General features: G+C 32.9%; 1 protein-coding gene across 2 annotated transcripts in view; it reads left to right on the forward strand.

Annotated features, from left to right (window-relative positions):
* Positions 1–19,119, forward strand: part of Lrp12 (LDL receptor related protein 12) — an 87,289-nt gene extending 68,170 nt beyond the window's left edge. For both annotated transcript variants that reach the window (XM_026384554.2, XM_026384555.2), the window contains 5 exons: positions 1,118–1,253; positions 8,486–8,688; positions 10,108–11,212; positions 12,687–12,819; positions 16,738–19,119. In XM_026384554.2, the coding sequence (XP_026240339.1) occupies positions 1,118–1,253; positions 8,486–8,688; positions 10,108–11,212; positions 12,687–12,819; positions 16,738–17,604 (2,444 nt within the window). In that variant the 3' untranslated portion in view covers positions 17,605–19,119. The remainder of the gene's footprint in view (positions 1–1,117; positions 1,254–8,485; positions 8,689–10,107; positions 11,213–12,686; positions 12,820–16,737) is intronic.
* The last annotated feature ends 4,215 nt before the right edge of the window (positions 19,120–23,334 follow it).

Raw genomic sequence — 23,334 nt, forward strand, 5'->3', positions numbered from 1 at the left:
AATATGAATTAATTAACTAATTTTCTGATATAACAGCTTTTTCTTACCATTTGGAAGTTAGGCAGGTATGTTCATATTTTGAGTACAGTATGATTTTTAAGTTCAATATACAGTTTTGATTATTTTTCTGAAATTATCCCAGCACTTCTGATAACTCTGTATGTACCCCTGTCAGCTACTCTTCCCCACTTCTCGTTTGCTGCTTTTATAACTGTTGTTACTTCAAAACTCAGATAGTCTAATTTGTTGAAACTGTATTAAATAAGAGGTTGCAGGATTTGAGATTCTGCTAAAGATTTCAACATAGATCTGTGTTATTTTTGTTTTTAGCTTAGTGACTATTTTTAGTTGAGAGAATAAGTTGTCAGATTATCAGCTAAATTCTATATAGGTAAAATGTTAACTGTATAATGTGAGTTCAAGACAATTCAACGAGAGTGACCTGAGAAAGTATTGCCATTACTTTAATTATTTTACACGCATGTTTTTTTCTATGATATTCAGATATCAAATCACATTGTGATATTTTAAAACATTGTTTCAAAATTGTGTTCTTCTAATCATTTAGGAATCATTCATGATCCTGTAATAAAGTTTGGGGTATTAATGGAATAAATCAAAGAAGTACTTTGCAGTAATTTTAAATGCTTTGCTGTCTTTATCCAATCATCTACTAACAAAAAATCCAGAATATGATTATGTTTATTTAAATTGCCCTAAGAGCAGCAAAATGGTCCTAAGAATCAAAACATAGTATTTCAGTAAATTGAACTTTAGGTAATTTATAATAAAGAAAACAAAAATATATTTGAAAGAAGATAGATGACTGGATCAATTGATCTGTATGACTAAATACAGTAATCCTGACTTTTGAATGATAGAACTTAAAAACTTCTTAATCTACCCAAAACATGTACTTAATTAGGATAAGGTTCTTTTCTTTAAAAAAGGAAGAAATTAAAATACCACACTGAAATAATAGACATTTGATAATACCACATCTTACTGTGTGTGATTTGATATCTGAAGTGTTGTTTTTTAAAAATAAATGCTAATTTACTTAATGGTGTGTTCTAAAGTATAATAATTAGCTAAGATTGCTTTGGGTATCTTCCAGCTTGTGGAGAGACTCCAGAACAAATTCGAGCACAAAGTGGTATAATCACAAGTCCGGGCTGGCCTTCTGAGTATCCTGCCAAAATCAACTGTAGCTGGCTCATAAGGGCAAATCCAGGGGAAATTATTACTATAAGGTAATTCTGATACCTTTTTGTATGATTATAATATTTAACTACAAAATATAAATTTGATTTCCAAGTATCATTGCCTAACATGCAGTAATAATTAAAAGATTTTTCAGAAGATATAAGTTGTAGCCATCAGAACCATCTTAAGGTAATGACCCATCCAATTGTGTTATGAATGTTTTCTAATATTGGCAATGTATTTACAGTAAGTTATCTATATTCTTTAAAGCTACTTTTTAACAAAAGATACACATTCGCTAAACAGTTTATTTCAAGAGTAATATTTGGCAATGGGACAAACAAATCTACTTTGAGTTCTGGCCCATAACCTTGATCTCATTAGTTGAGTCTTCTACCTAAAGGAGTTAAAGCCTGATTTGAGGTAAGTAGGGGTTTGTGTGTGTAAAACTTGAAATATGCTGATAATGAATAAATACATCTGTAAAAATCTTTCTCTTTTTTTATAACAAAAGTACATTTAAGAATACACAGTGAAATAAAAAACATAAACTTCTAGAAATAAAAACATAAATCCTAAACTCAGCTCATTATTTCTAGAAGTTTGCAAGTTTTTGTTTATTTTGTACTTTTTTAGATGAGTACAAATAGGTGCAAATAAACAGAGTTCTTCATCTCAGTCCAGCAAAAAATAAAAAAATAAAATAAATAAAAAGAAACAACAAAAAAAAAGAATACACAGTGAAAGGTATTCTTAGGTGAAATGATAAGTTTAAGATTCTAACAGTAAATAAATATATAAATAAGAAAGGTTTTGATTAATTTCTAAAACATTTAGTTAATTACAGAGAGAAACAGTGTGAGAATAAGATATTAAGCAGTGAATATTCAATAGACTGTGTGTTGCTTGCTTAAGGAAATTATAGCAAAGCTATTAGGTTAAAAAAAATACTGGCCCAAAACAGGTGGGGGGTGGGGGAGGGAAACAGTGTGCCTAAACAAAGAATTGCATTGGAGCTGAGACACTAACAAGAATGACAGTCCCATCACAGAGACAGTGTCCTGCTACAGCCCAAAGACATCTTTGACATCATTTCATGTATTACATTTTTACAGGTAGGAACTTTGGTATATTAGATTTAGAAGGGACTTTGCAGACATAGACTCAAGCTCCTTCATATTACATTTTTAAAAATAGGTTCATAAATTTGGCCTACTTTTCATCTTTTTCTATCTTCTCTTTTTATATTTTTGAGTAAGAGAACCAGTCTCCCTTAAAAAAATAACTATTTCCCTATCTCCATTTCTCTGTGGAAGCTATAAATGAGCCCCGCAGTTTGTAGTTTGTTTTCCTTTTACTCTCCTCCACTCCAGGTTACATATTCTGGCACACTATATCTTCTTTTGTGGAAAGTGAGATTCTCTTGCCTGAATGATCAGCAGGATGCACCATTGAGGTACTTTCTGCATCAGTACTAGTACTGGAGTCTGAACAATGTGCCTATTTTCAGTTACTTGTTGATATGACTAAATATAAATGTGCTTATAAAATAATACCTTTGCCAAATATTGTACTTTTTAACATAAAACTGGAATTTATTATAGAAATTTTAATCTTTTCACCTAAAAACTAAGCTTGCAGTTTACCCAACTGAGTTATATAAAACTTGGAAATTTCTTGCCAGCACAGAATTACATGGATATGCCATCTGGTTTCCATCATATGTTAGACCCTTGAAATTTCACAAAGTAAGATACACTGAAAATCAAGTGTAATACTGAAATGTAGAACAAAATTGATGGTGAACCTGTATCTAGAGGGATACTTCCTAAATACTTAAAGGAGCTAATGATTTGAATTTACACAGATAAAAAAGCAACTTTTAGACATAAATTTATTATTATGTAATACCAAAACGTTTTAAAAATGACACATATAATGTACACAAAGACAAATTTCTCATGTTATTATTGGTATAAAATCTTAAATATTTAGAAGACTCTTATACCATAATCCAGGGCAGCTCATGAAGACATGCAAATGAGTTAGTGTTTGAAAAGTTTAAATTGATTTACTTTCTTAATAAGACAAAAGTATATTATTTAGAATAGATAGATGCTTTATAATATTTTGATTAAACCTGGATTTAGAATTAAAATCCTTAGTAAATTGGAATTAGAAACATGGTTTTTAAAACAATTTGGATAAGCCCGGGTGCAGTGGTACATACCTGTAATCCCAGTGGCTCAGGAGGCCAAGGCAGGAGGATTGGGAGTTCAAAGCCAACATTTGCATTTTAGCAAGGCCTTAAGCAACTCAGTAAGACCCTCTCTCGAAATAAGATATAAAAAGATCTGGGGAGGTGGCTCAGTGGTTCAGTGCACCTAGATTCCATCCCCAGTACCAATAAAAGATAGATAAATAGATAGATAGATAGATAGATAGATAGATAGATAGATAGATAGATAGATAAAATTTAAAAATTTGGACAGAAGAGGAAAACAGAATTTACAAAGTACCAACATACAATCCTGAGACCTCTAAAACCGGGTGAAGATGATGATTAAGGCATTTTTACTTTACTCCTCTTCCTCGAAACCCACCCAAATCAACAAAGGCCAGCTTAGCCCTAGGAGATAACAAGTGTTTGAAATCTAGCATCCTTCTTGAAGCCAAGGACTAGGGTCAAGCTGTTTTGCTCAAGAAAACAGTTTTTAAGACTTCCACTAATCACTGCCTGAACTTACTTGGGGTTGAGGGCTTAGTGTGAGGACAGACCCTGACAAATATGAAGGACTTTGCTACCTACAGTTCCATGGCAGGATCTAGACTACTATAAACCACTATTTAAGACTAGGTGTGGCATGGAGACCCAGGTGGGGGAGCATGCAGGGAGAGAGGATTTAAAAAAGAGAGAACCAAAAACCTTCCCCAGAATAAGCCCACAATCTGAAAATTCCTGAATGTATGAGAAAATTTAATGCTAAGAAAAATAGCCCCCCCCCAAAAAATTAACCTGGAATACAAATTTACCCCAGACGTTATGTTGTAAGACTTCAGGGATTCTTTCTTCACCTTTTTTTTTTTGTGCTAAAGATGCTTGGTAGTATAATAAAATCCATGAATTCTTCCCCAGAATAATTCACAAAACATGTAGTGTTACAAAATGCAATTATATTAAAATAACAGCTATCAGGTATTTTCAATAGTAATATATCCTTATGAACACATTGACCAAAGCAAGTGACAGTTCTAATAACTACTATAATTTCAAAGTAATTTTGTGCATAAATAGTATTTTAGATGTCTATAAAAATGGAATTGTAATATAAAAACATCTGTTTAGTAGTAATGAAATGATAGGTACTATAAATATTATCATGGTTTGTTTATAAGTAAAGGGAAATGTTAATATATTTCAGTTAGGTTAGTGGAAATAAAAGTTACTTATTATTTCTACCCAATTTGTGGATTTGAAGGGAGAATCAAAATAGTGAATACTCTTACTTGGCCTTGTTGGGGCAAACATGTGTTTTAGAATTTGAATTAAAATATCTGAAGATAACTATTGAAAAAAATTAGAATGACACTTTTGAATATTCATTAGAGGAATAGAAAAGTTTAAGAGATTTTATTAATAAAAAAAGAAAGAAGGAAATTGAGAACTTTCCCTCAAATTATTAAACAAACACAAATGTATTGACTCAAACCTTTAAAAGACAGATAATATTGGTTAGTTGTTTTGTATGATCCTGCTATAGAGAGCTTGCTTGTAAGAACATACCTAAAACAAAACTAATACAGAAAATTTAAAAAGAGGAGGTACATTAGCTTTATTAGAGTTACTAACCATGAGAAAGCTGGAAAAAGAAGAGTAGCATGAGATATAATGTCACTTAAGGCACAAATATTAGTGATAAATGTTATGGTCCACCAGGAAAATACAATAGTAGTAAATTTTATGTACCTAAAAACACATCCTAAAGCAAAGCAAAATGTAGAGAATTAGAAAGCAAATTTGACTAGTCCACAGTTACAATAGAAGATTTTAAACACACCTTTAATGCTTATGCCTCTTTCAACAGAAAATCCATACCTTTTTGCAGGCATATAAAATATTTGTTTTTAAAATGATTATGTATTGAGGGTTAGGGTTGTAGCTCAGTGGTAGAACACTTGCCTAGCTATGTGTGAGGCCCTGGGTTTGATCCTCAGCACCACATAAAAATAAATAAAGATATTGTGTACATCTACAACTAAAATTTTTTAAACTTATTATGTATTGAATAACAAAGGAATTCTTAATGCATTTCCACAGTTGATTTAAAATAAAGGGAAAAGAAGTTTCATATGTTTGGAAACATGTTCCTAATAAATAGCTCCTGAATTAAAGAAAAAAATCACAGTAGGACTAAATAATTTAAAAATAATCTTAGTGATGTTACATGTTAAAACTGTTGGAACACATTGAAAGACTAAAGAAATGTTTACAGATTTTAATGCATTAATTTAAAAATTAGTAAGATGGAAAATAAATAAGCTTAGCATTTAACTCAATGGTTGTCAGTAATAGGGTGTTTTTTTACATAGAAAATCCAAATATACTTAAAGACTATAGAAATGAAAAATATTTAAATCATATAAAAATATTGAGTACAGTTTTATAGAAATAAATTTTGCCAAGATAAAATGAATAATTTCTAAGAGAACTTCAGTGATCAAAACTGACTCAGAAAAGTTTAGGAAAAGCTGATTAAATTTAAAAAGTATGAAAAAATTAAAACTTGCAACCCTAAAACTATATTCTAAAGTGTTACAAGACACAGATGTGTCCAGCAGTGCTTTTTCAGGTAAAATATTATAAAGCATAAAGAAAGCTGAAAACTAATCCACATATGAATACATTTTAAAAATTCTAAATGAATTATTAGCAATCTAAATCCAGTAGAGTATACATAAACAGATATTATTTCTCATTCTGGACAATGTTCCTGCTTTAACGCATCTTAATTGTATTACCTAGTTTGAATTGGACTAGCCCTCCCTTATACAATAGTTACCAATTCTGGGTAAAATACAAAACAAAAACCAAAAATTGAAGTCAGTGAAGAGTAATGAAACACTGACAGAAACTGGAGAGGATTTCACCTTTGAAAGAAGAAACTGCACTAGTCAAGAGAGGCTTATTTTCCACCAGCTTCCTGAAGATTCTTGGTAGTCTGTGCAGTTTAGAGTAACCAGAACTCTAGCAGATTGCCATGGTCTTGTCACATAGAGTTGGGACTGCTGAAATGGCTGAAAACTAAAGGCAAATCCCTGGAAAGGAGAGAGCTGAAAAGCAGGAGGCCATTATATATGCATATAAATTCTCCTCAAGTCCTTGGCTGATCCATGAACCTTGCTTAAAGCAAACTCAAAGGAATGCTGTGGAAGCTAAAAGGTGAAGGCTGAAAAGACTGTGCAAGGATTTTTGGCATGCGTGTGCACAGCTGAGGAGAAGTTCAAAGTTTGAATCCTGTCCATTGTAGGGGATACAGAGTTTAGAGTTTGAAAGTTGCTGTCATAGAGGGGCTTCCTATTAGTCACCTTAGCATCGCTCTGCTATGACCAGAATACCTGACAAGAATGACTTAGAGGAGGAAGAGTTTATTTTGGCTCAGTGGTTTCAGAGATTTTTGTCAGTGGTCGGCCTATTCCATTACTTTGAGCCTAAGGTGGGGCAGAACATCATGGCAGAAGGGCGGTGGCATTGGAGGAAAACTGTTCCATCAATGAAAGCCAGTAAACAGAGCTGGAGGAAGGGGCCTCAGGTAGGGTGTGCCCTTCCAGGGTATACCCCCAGTAACCAACCTCCTCCAACTATACCCTGCCTGCCTACAGTTAGGATGGACTGTTTAGGTTACACCTCTCATAATCCATTCATTTTGCCTCTGAACATTCAACAAAGGAGCTTTTGGGGGGCACCCCATATCCAAACCATAACAGACTTTATAAAATACCTTGGAATTTTTATCAAAACTCTGGAAGTACTATACTTTTTCAAGTAAAGACAATGTCTTAAAACTAAGAATTTACTGAAGATTTAAGATTGAAGCAGGAATTAACCTACTCAAACACAATGTAAAACTGAATTCTATAAGTTGAGGATGATCAGATAGTAATTTAACTGTGATAAAACAAAAACTTGTACTGTATATTATGTGTTCTACATAAATATAAGAGTAATGGAAAGAATCTCAACCCCTACTTGAGGACACACAGAAGTTAATTCAAGATAAGCCATAGCTTTAAATATAAAAGTTACAATTCTAAAGTGTAAAAGAAAAACATTGTGAGTACCTTTGAGACCTTGGGGTAAACAAAAGTATCTTAAAGGGAAGACACTAAAAGCACTAAATACAGACGAAAAAATAATGAATTAAACTTTGTCAAAAACAAAATTGAAAACTTCTGTGTATTAAATGATTTCATTAAGAAAATGAAAAAGCAAACCACAGACTAGAGGAGTATTAGTAATATACATATCTAATAGAGAACTTTAATCCAGAATATCAAAAGAATTTTTATAAGTAAAAAAAAAACTAAATTTTTTAAATGGCTAAAAGACTTGGACAGAAGTGTCTTAGAAGAAATATGAAAGGCCAATAAATCCATGAAAAGATGTTCAGTGTAGTTAGTCTTAAGGAAAGTGCACAATAGAACCATAACGAGGGCTGCCATCATACCGGCTATTGGAAAGAATATGAATGTGGGTGAATGAACACATCTCATAAATGTATTTTACAGTTGAACATGTTTATAATGTGTAAAGAATTCTTAAATAAGAAAAAATTTCGTAGATGAAGGCATATAGCAAGTCAGTACATAGGAAAAGATAGAAATTGCCAATAAACATAGGGAAAAGTATTTCTTAGTAAACGGCTTTCTCTGTGTGTACTTCTATTCATCAGATTACAGAGTAGCACTTCTGGTTCAAACTTAGAACAATTTAGAAAATCCTGAATTAGATGTTAGTTTTTCCAAATATGCACACAGAAGGGGGATAAAAGCTACAAGCTATCATCTGTTCTTTAGCATTGTTTGGGGATTTTGTATTATTTATGAAGAAGTGCTATTCTGGAGTCTGGGGAAAAGATATAAATATTAAGAACATAGAAGCAGTATTTCTTGCTGTTAATTTGGTTATCTACCTGGAATCAGTGAATATATAGAGGTTTATAATAAAGTTTTCAGTTACTTTGTATTATGAAACTTTTCTGACTTTTTTTTTTTTTTGTAGTTTTCAGGATTTTGATATTCAAGGGTCCAGGAGATGCAGTTTGGACTGGTTGACAATAGAAACATACAAAAATATTGAAAGTTACAGAGCTTGTGGTTCCACAATTCCACCTCCATATATCTCTTCACAAGACCATGTCTGGATAAGGTTCCATTCAGATGACAGTGTCTCTAGAAAAGGTTTCAGACTGGCATATTTTTCAGGTGTGTTTTTAAAAACAAGAAAGATATCAAACCATATTCTGAGTATTATCTGCTCAGTGACTTTCAAGGCTAATCTTCTGAATAATGTTCATTTAATTATGAGTAGATCCTCAAGGTAGCCAAGGTTGAAGATAAGAAGCTAAAATACCTTAGAACTAGGTCTCCAAAAGGTGTTTTGTATCTTAATAATGAAATGAGCATTTTATAAACTGAAGTCCATTTTCTTTTTAAAGGTCTTAAATATATTTATTTTAAAAATATCTTATTAAGTAACTTCCCATGTTTTGCAAAAGTTACTTCAGAATATTTTTGTGTCTATGTGAATTACCAGTTTTTTTACACTTTCAAGAAAAGAGGACTGGTTTCACAATTGTAGTTGTCTTTAAAGAAAAGTCTTTTGCTTTTTTTTTTTAAACTGGATTCAAAAATAGTGACCAGATATCATAGAAATGTGAAAAATTCATAGCATTAGAGTTAAGTATATTTTTTGCTGCAAATTATTTTACATATTTGAATTTATTTTACATGCTTTTTATATTTTTTCTTAAAAAGTTAGTCTTTGTAATATTCATTTAGCTTTTGAAGCACATTTTCTGTCACCCGTGTGCCAGTGAATAAGTTGTGAGTTGGACAAATACATATTAGTCCAAAATTGTCACTTTGGGGACTATGGAAATCTGCTGTCATTAAATACCTTAGGATGATATATTAAGATAACTAGAATTTTATAGGCACCTCAAATTTTTTTTGTTCTCGGTTTATTTTGATAAATAAATTTGTATCTTTAGCTTAAATATGTGCAGAATTTTGCAGTTTAAAAAATTAAAATTATTGTTATGATTACATTGAGCATTATAAACAGTTTCAGATTAATCTTACAATAATCATAGCAAAACTTTGAGTCTCTAATGAATCTGCAAGATATGCTATAATGTACGTGGTAAAATATTTGTGTATAAAGATAAGAACTAGAGAAGAATATGAAAAAATATTTGAAAAGGTGATTATTTTAGATTAATTTTTTATTTAAAAATTTTATCACAGTTTTAATGTTTATATAATGTTGCTTAAAATTCTTAGGCAGTGTATCCTATTGGCTCATGTATCTTACATCATTTTTCTAAGTTCTATAATAAAATAGCTGTCCGCAAAACAGAATTGATCCCTTCTCTCTTTAGATCAAGATACAAAGAGCTTTATGGAAAAAATAGTAGGCAGTTAGTAAACTGAATTATTGAATAATTAGTGCCTGTACTATTTTGTCATTATAACTTAACCTGTTTTTTATAAGATTTTTTAAAAACCCTTATAACTTAGGATTAATCAAAATTTGTTATAAAAAATACTTACTATATACCTTTTGACAAATACGTTTTTTTCTTTCCCCTTATTAATTTCCCCCTACCTATATCCTACCAGGAAAATCTGAGGAGCCAAACTGTGCTTGTGATCAGTTTCGTTGTGGTAATGGAAAGTGTATACCAGAAGCCTGGAAATGTAATAACATGGATGAATGTGGAGATAGTTCCGATGAAGAGATCTGTGCCAAAGAAGCTAATCCTCCAACAGCTGCTTCCTTTCAACCCTGTGCTTACAACCAATTCCAGTGTCTGTCCCGTTTTACCAAAGTTTACACTTGCCTCCCTGAGTCTTTAAAATGTGATGGGAACATTGACTGCCTTGACCTAGGAGATGAGATCGACTGTGATGTGCCAACCTGTGGGCAATGGTTGAAATATTTTTATGGCACTTTTAATTCTCCCAATTATCCAGACTTTTATCCTCCTGGAAGCAATTGCACCTGGTTAATAGACACTGGTGATCATCGTAAAGTCATTTTACGCTTTACTGACTTTAAACTTGATGGTACTGGTTATGGTGATTATGTCAAAATATATGATGGATTAGAGGAGAATCCACACAAACTTTTACGTGTATTAACTGCTTTTGATTCTCATGCACCTCTTACAGTTGTTTCTTCTTCTGGACAGATAAGGGTACATTTTTGTGCTGATAAAGTAAATGCCGCCAGGGGATTTAATGCTACTTACCAAGTAGATGGCTTCTGTTTGCCATGGGAAATACCCTGTGGAGGTAACTGGGGGTGTTACACTGAGCAGCAACGATGTGATGGGTATTGGCATTGTCCAAATGGAAGAGATGAGATCAATTGTACCATGTGCCAGAAGGAAGAATTTCCATGTTCCCGAAATGGTGTTTGTTATCCTCGTTCTGATCGCTGCAACTACCAAAACCATTGCCCAAATGGTTCAGATGAAAAAAACTGCTTTTTTTGCCAGCCAGGAAATTTTCATTGTAAAAACAACCGCTGTGTATTTGAAAGCTGGGTGTGTGATTCTCAAGATGACTGTGGTGATGGCAGTGATGAAGAGAATTGCCCTGTAATTGTGCCTACCAGAGTCATAACTGCAGCCGTCATAGGGAGCCTTATCTGTGGCCTGTTACTCGTCATTGCATTGGGATGTACTTGTAAGCTTTATTCTTTGAGAATGTTTGAACGAAGGTCAGTATCAAGACAGAACTATAGTGATTACGCTCTGTGCAATAAAAACATTGATCAAATGTATGCCACAAGTCCTTGAATAGGATTAACAATACATTTTTGTTTTGTGTTAGATTAGGGATGTATAACTATTATAACTTATAAAATCCATGTGAAAAACCTAAGACTGAAGGCACAAACTACTAAATACTTAAGTTATGAGATGAGGAAAGCCAGTCTGTATTTACCAGCTTCTGTTTTCAAAAGCAATCAGAAATTTTGCAAGCTCTACCTCTCAGATATAATTTTTAACCTGTTTTTTATGTATTAATTCAATAATTCTACATATTTGAGAACCTACTACATTCACTCTACAAGTGAAAAGAAAACAAATAAGGCATAATCTCAAGCAGTTTATAGTTAGGAAGACATTGGTGTATGGAATAAGACAGCGAAAACAGAAGTGCTGTAAGAGCTGTGAAACCTTGGTATCAAAGTTGGAAACATGTAGTCTGATAGGGAGATGTGGAAGCTTTTCACATGACACATTTAGGTGCCATTTTAAATATGTAAGTAGAATGTAGATGGAGAAGGGTGCTGGGGCTCAACCAAAGCCTGGGCAGCAGAATGCCCAGCACTGCTTGGAGAATGAGCATATGATCAGAGCATAAATAAATATGCAGTAGGTAAGAATGGGACAGACACAAGGATGTTTATTGAGAGCTTCAGAGTTCTCAGTTCGGTGAGAAATGGTTAAGCATTAAAGGGCGACCCTCCAGGGGGAGTGGTTTTCGTTGTGGTGCAGGATAAATTGAACCTCAGAATTTAATGGCAGAGAGGTCCTCTATGAGGTTATTGTGTAAACAATGATCTTCAGACCCAGGAGAATTACAAATAATAGATTTAACAAAGAGCATACCAGACAGCCAAGTTAACAGATGTCACACTGATGCATAGTGTCATAATAGCCACTACTGCAACTTCTCTTTGATTAAGTATAAATGTCCAGAAAACTCCTTATCACTTTGTAACAAAAGAGCACAGTGAAGAGTCAGGTTCTCAGTTCAAGATCCAGCTATTCCAGATAGTGTGTTGACTCATTTCACTCTTATCTGAAAAGAAATGTAAAAATGTAAAAACTTAATGAAGTGTTCCCTGAGACCTTTCAAATAACGTTACCTTATATCTAGAACTACCTGCTTGCTTTGGGTTTAAAAAATCTACTATTTTTATTTTTCCTTTTATGTTTTATAGGCTTTTCAATGTATTAAAACATGGGGATCCCAGCTTCTACTAGTGTAAAACCCCCTGTGGACACATTGCCCACTACATCTTTGTATTCCCAGTGTAGGGATTATATGTATTTTCAGTATGACTAAGCTTTACAAATAATCAAATATGCTCATATTCAGATTGTTTTAATTACTGACAATAGAAATTTTCTACTTTGACCTGCCTTTTTATAAACACTTTTTATCCCTGTCTTCTCTCAAAGATCATTTGAAACCCAGTTGTCAAGAGTGGAAGCAGAATTGTTAAGAAGAGAAGCTCCTCCCTCTTATGGACAGTTGATTGCTCAGGGGTTAATTCCACCAGTGGAAGATTTTCCTGTTTGTTCACCTAATCAGGTATATTGTACTTTCTGGTTTCTATTTCAGTGTCTCTTGAAATAAAATCCATACCTGTATATATGGTAAAGCAAGCTCCCTTGACTATTAGGATTTTGTAATAAAGTCAAGGATTAAATATATGGAGAATTAAATTTTAACATTTTTTTTCATTATATTTAAAAAATACTACAAAATTCAAAAATATAATTTTTACTCTTTTGATTTGGTTGTATGTTTTTAAGGCATTTTACTGTTTAGGATAATTTAGTGCACTGAAATTTCAGGGTAACTTTAGCAAATTATTTTCTACTTGAACATTTAACTGTTTTGAGTTTAACCCATTTCCTTTATATAGTAACTCATTCTTTATTAATCTTTCTTAATTTTTAAAATTTCTCATCAGATTTTTAAGTTTTTCTTTTCCAATGCTTAAAAATGTACCTGAGTTCATTTTGAACATAAGAGTTTATGTTTATGTAAACTGTAAATTTATCCAGTGTATAAATGTATAAATTATATGAATACAAATTATCCTCAAAATTCAAAAAAAAATGTTAAATATTATTTGAGGTAATTTTGTTCAAAATGGAAAAGCATCCCACTTTCCATGCATGAAATTTCTGATTAGTCCCTCTCACCTTACTTAAGTCCTCTAGGAAGTTCTTGGTGAGAATTTGTGCTTTTCAAATGTTTCTCCAGAGATAATTTATAATTCACAAGTTCCACTCTTTGAAATTCTGTAGGCAAAATAGAAAAAAAAAATCTAGGTTGTGGTTTCTTTATATTATTGGTCCTACCATGGGGAAGATTTCTTTATAGGTAAGAATCCACCCCGTTCACCATCAATCATGCTGCCCCTGAACCCTGGGGAGTTACAGGGATCACAACCAATAAAAGGCTGCCCTCATTCCTGATATCAATTACAAGCTCACAGGGTTCCCCAAACCATCCTCATGTTTTATAATTCACTAGAGAGACTCAACTCACCAGAAGCTTACTCATGATTGCAAGTTATTACTAGGAAAAAGATACAAATTATAATCTGCTAAGGGAAGAGATGCATAAGACAGAGTTCAGAAGGGCACTAAACTTGGACCTCCCAGTTGTCTTTTCACCACATGAGACAGAAGAGTGTTGTTCTGTTGACAAAGATGTGTGACTCTGTTGACAGCTGTGTGACAATATGCAGGGAATATTACCAGCCTGGGAAGGCTCACCTAATTAAAACCCCTTCTAACTAAAGCCCCCACCCTACATCACATCGTTGGTATGATTCAGCCACAACCCTAAGCCACAGTGTTGCTCTCTGGCTGGGCCAAGGCCTTCAGGAAAGAACACTTTTACCAGGCATGGCATTCCATGGGTTTAGAGATCACAGACACCAAGGACAAATGACTTTGGGTAAAATTACATTACTTAACTACATACTATCCTATCCTCTAGGCTGTGATTTACCCTTGTGAGAGAATTCTACTCCAACAGCACTTTAAATAAAATACTTTCATTAATGATCAGGTAGATTTTATTCGCATAATGAGATTAATAATTAAACTTGTTAGAAATTTTTTGTATACAGTTATCAGATTTCCATGGCAGCTTTTTTTTAAGTTCAGAACTTTATTTTTTTATTGATTTAAAAAAAATAAATGACAGCAGAATGCATTACAATTCTTATTACATGTATACAGCACAATTTTTCATATCTCTGGTTGTATATAAAATATGTTGACACCAATTGGTGTCTTCATACATGTACTTTTTTTGTAGTTGTAGGTGAACAGAATGCCTTTATTTTATTTGTTTATTTGTATGTGGTGCTGAGGATCAAACCCAGTGCCTCACGCATGCTAGGCAAGCACTGTGCCACTGATCTACAGCCCCAGCCCTCCATAGCAGCTTTTAAAAAGAAAAACAACCAAGGGAAAGAAATATGGAATGAACTTAACCATCTCGTGTGTATGTGTATTTGTGTGTGTGTATGTGTATATCAAAAAGAATTTCACCTGTGTGTATATACAGAAAATACCATCCAAAGATAAATTAATAAAGGAAATCAGTGGAAGAGAGGAGAGAAAGGAAGGGAAGGGAGGAGTGGGAAGGAGGAAGGAAGGAAAGAGGGGAAATGGAGATTAAAAACCAATTTCTTGCATGTTTTATTTTGTCAGAATGAATATAATACATAATACATATAATTATAGTGCTCTCATAAAAATATGACGTTGTAATTTACTATCTCATTTAAAATGAAATACTTTCTGAGGGATGTTTGCTGCTTCTAAGCTAAAAGAGCATAGAAAATTAGAATGTCCATGAGATCCCCTTATAGAATCTGCTGTTAGATTGGCAATTTTTTAATTAAACAGACTTTTAACTAAGGGGAGAATTTCACCTAATGTTGAAGTCATTATTAAAGTATGCTGATGACTTTGTTTATCTTAATGGGTGACAGCTGAGAACACAAGAGGCTAGAACTGAAGGAAGAAACTTTTGTTTGTTCCTGAATATCTTAACCTTTTATACAGACAGCACTCAACTTGAATGCTAGATGTTGAGGATGCTACATCTATGGAGAAATGCATTATGGATGTGAATCACTATTTTTATTTAAGTTAACATTTATATCACCTCAATTGGTGAAAAAAATCTGACCCATTTGTACTATAGTCCATGTATGTTGATATTCAAATTTGTTAATGACAGTCTGTGCTTTACTAAAACTAGACCATGAAATGTTCCTATGACAGTAGTTTCTTTGCTTGCTATGAATTATGTTCTCAGTACTATGGAATGACCTATGTAGAAATCACAAATAAATTCAATGCCTATCACAAAGACAAATGGAGAACATAAGTTATCACATCTTCCTTCTTTGCGTTCTTTCTTTTCTCTATTAGAGGAGAGGCAACATATAGTTTTGACAGGGAAACAGATTCTCATTTGAAGGAGGAGTATATTAACTCACCATTATTTTCTAGAAATACTATATTGTAAATGCTACATGCCAGCTTGATAAAAGCTGTTTGTTCTGTTTGAATACTCTTTTTATAACCACTAGGTGGAGCTTAAAGACTATTTAAATGTTGTGCATTTAAAAAAATAATCTAGCTCATTTATCTAGAAAAAAAGAATTGATTTTCTTTCCTTTGAACAATGTACCTACTTTCCACATGTACTAACTAAAAATTACCAGTTTTTCAAAGTATAATATGATTTAAGCTTAATACTAAACTGTAGAAAGTAAAACTTAATCCTTAAAGATTGAGAAAGAATCCAGATGTCTAGATATCTTTGTGGAATGCTATAAACAAGTTAATTTCTTTATCTTTTCTTATTGTTTTTGTTGTTTTCTGTGTTTTAATATAAGTATGTTAATTCCTTTATTTGTGACAATATAATTAAATCCTTAGTATTCATTCATTCAACAAATTGTTGAGAACCAGCTCTGTGAATAGAGTAATTCTCACCATGTTTAGGAAAAGTTTCAGCCATGTAAATCAAGTCTAACTTATACTTTATTTCAAAAAACCAAAAAGCACATAGGGCACAGTAGGTCACTTATTGAAATATGGTAGAAATTTATGTTGCTAGTTGTAGAAGTATCAATTTTATTTTCTACCTTTGGTATACTTTTAGGAATTGGCTACTATATGAGTTTTTAAACAAAATAACTTATCAATTGACATTAAATATCACTGTAAATAAGGTTGATTGTATAAAATTAAGTATCAAGGAAGTTTTTTATACAGAAAGCAATGATTCAAGTTATAGATTAGATTTTATAGAGGGGTGAATGAATAAGAATGAGGTAATTTAATTCATCCTCCTTAGACTCTAGTAACAGTGGTAGTAGGATTTTAGCCACAATAGTTTCTGAAGACTGTTTTTCATTTCAATACTTTATTGTTAGCTGTCTTAAAATCTTTCTTATTTTTGTAGGCTTCTGTTTTGGAAAACCTGAGGCTAGCTGTACGATCTCAGCTTGGATTTACTTCAATCAGGCTTCCTATGGCAGGCAGATCCAGCAACATTTGGAATCGTATTTTTAATTTTGCAAGATCACGTCATTCAGGGTCCTTGGCTTTGGTTTCAGCAGATGGAGATGAGGTTGTCCCTAGTCAGAGTAACAGTAGAGAACCTGAAAGAAACCATACTCACAGAAGTTTGTTTTCTGTGGAGTCTGATGACACAGACACAGAAAATGAGAGAAGAGATACAGCAGGAGCATCTGGTGGAGTTGCAGCTGCTTTGCCCCAAAAAGTTCCTCCCACAACAGCAGTAGAAGCCACAGTGGGAGCAGGTGGAAGTTCTTCAACTCAGAACACCCGAGCTGGTCATACAGATAATGGAAGGGATGTGACAAGTGTGGAACCCCCAGGTGTAAGTCCAGCACGTCACCAGCTTACAAGTGCATTAAGTCGTATGACTCAGGGGCTACGTTGGGTACGGTTTACATTAGGACGCTCAAGTTCCGTAAATCAGAACCAAAGTCCTTTGAGACAACTTGATAATGGGGTAAATGGAAGAGAAGAAGAAGATGATGTTGAAATGCTAATTCCAATTTCTGATGGAGCTTCAGACATTGATGTCAATGACTGCTCAAGACCACTTCTTGATCTTTCCTCAGAACAAGGACAAGGGTTTAGACAACCGTACAGTGCAACAAACCCTGGAGTGAGGCCAAGTAATCGAGATGGCCCCTGTGAGCGCTGTGGTATTGTCCACACTGCCCAGATACCGGACACTTGCTTAGAAGCAACACTGAAGAATGAAACAAGCGATGATGAGGCTTTGTTACTTTGTTAGGTACAAATGACATAAGGGAGATTGTATACAAGTTGGAGCAATATCCATTCATTGTTTTCTAACTTTAAAATTAAACTAGTTTTAGTTTAAAAAGAGAAAAAACAAGATGCAGGGTGATTTCTTATTATTATATGTTAGCCTGCATGGTTAAATTAAACAACTTGCAACTCTATGAACTTAGAGTTTACTAATTTAGCAGCTAAAATTGCATTATGTATTCATATTGTTCAGTAATGTTGTTCCATTTGTTTCTAATTGTTTTTATCCTGGTACTGTAGTTCATAGTAGAAATATGGCTGCTTAAACTCATTTGACTGTCATTTTATCTATCCTACGTTAAAAGGTTTGTACAAAATAATACCTTCTTTTAATTGAATCTTTTATGCTGTTGCCAATACATCTTGTAACTTAATATACTAAATGTGAAGGTTGTTAATGTACAAAAAGAAAACAAACCCTCACACTCTTTTGTTTGTATAACATTTGTCTGTTATTGGAGTTCATCACAATTATCAATTTGTCAAAGGGAAAAAAATATTCCTCAAAATTTTTCTCTTACGTTTAACATACAGTGATGTGGAATTGGTAGAATTAGATAAACTAATTGCAAAAACAAAACTCTTTTATAGATTTTCTATTGTTGATTTTAATACTCTAATATGGTACAAACCAAATGATAAAATCCCAAGTCATTTCTGTTTTCATCTCTATTTAGGAACAGAATTAAGCGGATGAAGATATTCTACTATGCATTAAATCTTGAACTTTATAAAATATGTACAAAAATTGTACATGATAAGTTCCAACTGAAAATGTCTTTCCCTAATATAGGGTTATGCTCGTGTTGGACCCTAGGGATTTGCACTAAAATCGTTTCAAGGTCTCAGATGAGTTCAGTGCACAAGCACTATCACTTTAAATACTATTATTTGCTACCACAGTGACTATATATTTCCATAGCTTTTGGGGATTGGGGGAACATTTTTATTACAACTTGATATTGCTTTGCAAGTTTCATATTTATTTGTTGTATTTAAAAACTGCATTATTGTACGAGTGATTTTTTTTCAATATATTTTATTCTCTGGGGGGGGTCGTGTTATAATCTTGAAGAAAAGCAAATTAAGAAATCACTCGGATTGTGCCCCCCTTTTTAAAGTAGAGTGAATTGCAAAACTCCATTTATTTTTTTTATTGTCAGTTCCTGTTTATTTATTCTTTAGCCGTTTGTTTTAGTAGCTTAATGATTGAGTATGAAAAATGTATTTGTGTGTGATTATTGCTATTTATTAAATTTTTAAATACTTTGCTGAATGTCATTTTAAAGCATGTTTGAGGTCTTGTGTATTTGTCGTGTTATGCTGTCAGGAAGAACTGACTAAAATGTTTTAATATGTATCAGAAATTAAAATGATTTTTTTTATTGCCTTGAGGTACTTTTTAAATCAAATTTGCTATTTATTTTTGTTGAATTTTGGTGCATATACAGATTCAGTCCATAAAATATGTAATACATCTGGGGAGAAAAATGAAAGGAAGTATATTCTGTTTCACCACTTTGTAGTAATGTAGTAGCTTACACCCATACCGAATGTAAAATTCCCTAAGGACCTGAATATCACTGCCTTTAAGAAAACCGCCTCCTAATTGTTTTATCTTGTATAATTATTCAATCCATTCTCTCTTCATATTATTTTCGTATATATTTCAGACTCCTATAGAATAATGGCAGAATTTGGATTAGCACATTCTAACCCAAATTAATCTTCTTCTAGTTCTACCAACTGTCAACTCTCAGGTTTTTGGTTTTCTGGAGTATGTTTTAACTTATTTTTTTAATTGACTAATACATCTACCTGGTTCAGAGAGTAACTACTGCTGACATAGAGATACTTACCAACACCAGATTCTTATATATTCCTCCAGAAATATCATAATGTATAAATGTATTCATATGCATATGAATACCATATATCATAATGCAAATTATGCTGCACATTTTTCTACAACTCCTCAAGGGGAGATTTTTATGTTTCTGTTTTGTTTTTGTTGTTTTGTTTTGTTTTTGTTGTTTCTGGGGAATGAATCCAGGGCCTCCTACATGCTAGGCAGGTACTCTTCCACTGATCCCATCCATAGCCCTTATTTTTAATTAGTGATCACTCCTAAATTTATGCCACTATTTTGTTTTGTTTTTTTTCCTAGGAGTCTAATTAGTTTTCCCAAAACTACTTATTAAATAATAAATCTTCTTTACTAATTTAAAATAGAAATTTATATAGTAAATTTCCACAGTATTAATAATGTTCATAGACAATTCTGTTCTCTTCAGTTGATCTGCCTCTTTTTGTACTAATAATACATTGTTTTAATAACCATCATTTAAAAATGTTTAATCTGTTCTTGCTTATTTTTACATATAAACTTTAGAATCAACTTCCTGAATTCCAAAAAACTTATTATTTTTGTGGGGAGGGACCAGTTTTAATTTTACAAGTTAACTTAGAGAATTTGACAACACTTATCATGTTAAAACTTTTTATCTAAATCATAGTGCCCTCCTTACAAATGGCACCTATTTATTTAATGCTTTTTTGTTGTTGTTGTTTCTTTCATTTGTATCTTACTTTACAGAGATCTTATGTTTTTAAGAGTTTATTCTTATAGATTTCATCATTTTATTACCATTATTAATGTGATCCTTTCCATTTATAATTTAGACTAATTTTGGTATATGTAAAGGCTGAGGACTTACTGTGTTAATTTTCTACCTAGCCACCAGATACCTTTTTTTTAGTCTGTAATAGTATTTCAATTAACTTATTTGAGTTTTTTCAGCTACACAATCATGTCATTTGCAACCATTGATAAGTAACCTTTGTTCCAGTGTGCACTTTGTGTCTTGTTTGGATTGTCTCATACTTCTAGACTAATGTTAAATAACAATGGCTATAATGAAATGGGTTGAAATACATATATTTAATCATATTAGGGTCTGTCCATTGATCCCAATTTTAAACAGGTTTTAAGGCTGCATGTTGAATTTTATCACGTCTTTTCAGCAGCTGTGGGGGTACTCATCATTCTCCTCCTCCAGTCCTAATATGATGCATTTTGTTAATATAGTTTGTAATATTAAACCATCCTCATCCTTGCATTCCTGAGATAAACTCTACTTGGCCATGTGTATTTTTTAATTTGTGGCAAGATTATGTTTACCATTTTATTTGAGATATTTGTATTTGTCAGTGAAATAAGTTTATAGATGTGTGTCTGTGTGTGCACAAGTTATATTTGAGAAAATTGGTATTAATGTTATCTAGTGGCATAAAATTTTCCCGCTTTGCCATGATTCAGAACATTTTAAACAGGTTTGGCATTTTCTGGTTCTTAAAGTTTCAGTGAAATTATCTAGTTTTGATAGATAGTTGGCAAATAGCTCTTCAACAAATCCTTGTTATTTCCTGTGGTAATTGGTCTGTGTAGTTTTTGTATCTTATCAGGAACCACCCTTTTCACCATTTTCACCCTTTTCACCCATTTCATATTTATTTGGCTATTGTTGAGCAAAGTTATCCTCTGTATATGACTCTTTCCTCCTCGTGTATTATGATTTCTCCTCCATTGCTTGGCTGAAATAACTAAGTTAGCCAGGTGTGGTGACACATACCATTAGATCCAGTTACTTAGGAGACAGGTGAAGATTGCTTGAGCCCAAGGCCTGGGCAACGTAGCAAGACCCTATCTCGAACAACTAACAAGGGACACAAGAAATGTGTGTATGTGTGTGTACATGGTGTGTTGTTTCCGTTAAGCGTCCATTTCTTGTATGTCACTATTTTTTTTCTTTTTAATTAGTTGATTTCCACTTCAATAAATTTCCTACTTTTTTGCTTTTGTTAGCCTATTTTGTTGCTTTTTTCCTAACTCTTTTCAATTAGCAATTCATTTATTTCTTCTTACTTATTTATATGAAATTTAAAGCATGGACTTAATTCTGAGTACTGCATAAGCTAAACCATTTAGATGCATTAGTGTTGTCATTTTAATTATTAATAAAATAATTAGCTATTATTTTCTAGATTTTTTTTAATTTCAGGATTTGTTGTTTCTCAGTTCTGGGGATTAAATCCATGGTCTTGTGTGTGCTAAGCAAGCCTCTACCACAGGGCTATATTCCCAGCCCTTAGGTTTCAATTTTTATTTATTCTTTAACCCAAAAGTTTTTTGTTGTTGTTGTTGTTCTTTTTGTTTTTTTAAATCCCCCCTCACTATTTTCCCCAAATAATGGGATTATTTTGATGTGGCTGATAGTTTTGTTTTCTGATTTTCTTTTATTTTTATTTTTATGGCAATATAAAATATGCTTTTAGAAGTATATTGTCTTGAATTTTTAAAATATTCCAAGATTCCAAGATAACTTTTTAAAAGTGCATTCTCTTTTTACAGGATATACATGTTAGTAGATGTTACCCAAATTTGTTGTTCAGGTCTTTTGTGCAGTAAATTGGTCTTCTAGTCTGTCAGTCAGAGTCACTAGTGTTAGTGAGAAGGAAGAGGAAAGAAGCAAAAGAGCTGTTTCGGAGGTGTGCTGTAGGCAAGTGGCTCATGCCTTATCTCTGTAAGCTGTTGAGGATTTGCTTACTACTGCTTCCTTTCATCCACTGTAAGCTGGAAATAAATAGGTAAGACAGGTTAAAGAATAAATGAAGAATGCATGCATTCAATTTATGAGGTATATATTGAGTACCTTCTGCAGACCCAGTAATGTTTACAGCTGTTTAGCTCTTTGCTGCCCTCTATCCAATATGCCTCATCGTTCTCCTCAGTCCCTTTCCTCTGAATTCAAAGTGAGATGACAGCAACATGACGGGACCTGTTTTACTCAGGCAGAACCCATTTTCAAAAACTGGTAGAAGCAGGCAGTGAGGGGAATGTCTTTACTCAGTACATTTGAGCTATTGTTCAGGAATAGCATATAGATTATAAATTGAATATGGACAGTGCATCAGTTGAAAATTGACTGTGATTGTTTTTTTTTTTTCCCCCTATGGTACTCAACACTCAAGATGGTAGAAGGACGCAAAGTAAAATTTACAAAGTTTTGGGGTTGAAATCTTTTAAAATGAGGAAGTAACAATAGCTGATTATTGAGAAACTTTCTAGACTTTCTGTAAATCTGTTATATACCCAAGTTACATATACACACTTGTAAATATAAGAGGTATATGCACACATGGTTTACCGTCTTGTAATATAGGATTTTCTTCCTTAGAATTATTTTTTATATATTTTTAATATAATTTTCTTCCTTAGACTTTTTTTTAAATATTACCTGCCCCTAAATGTGAGAATATATTCAGTGTTGTAAGTGTATATTCCATTCTTAAAGACAATTTCTCAGAGCCTTTCTCAGAGCCTTTTACCACTATCTGCTCTGTACTTGTGGGAAAGAATTTTACAAGCAGATAATATTTACATTGTTGAGTCCCTGTCATCATCACAGTCCTTTATATGTCTTTGGAATCTTCACAACTCTATGGAACATAAACTTGCTTCTATTTATCCAAGAACAGAACTAAGATTTAATGTCGGTCATGTTTCCCTCAACAGCTGTCTTGTGAGTAGCATGGATCATAAAGTGAAGTGAAATTTATCAATCAGGAGAAATACCCATTGACATTGGAGCTGATTGATGTACCTGGATTATCATGCAAGCTCACTGAGACT

The sequence above is a fragment of the Urocitellus parryii genome, chromosome 7 (genome assembly GCF_045843805.1).
Source record: "Urocitellus parryii isolate mUroPar1 chromosome 7, mUroPar1.hap1, whole genome shotgun sequence".
Taxonomy (NCBI): domain Eukaryota; kingdom Metazoa; phylum Chordata; class Mammalia; order Rodentia; family Sciuridae; genus Urocitellus; species Urocitellus parryii.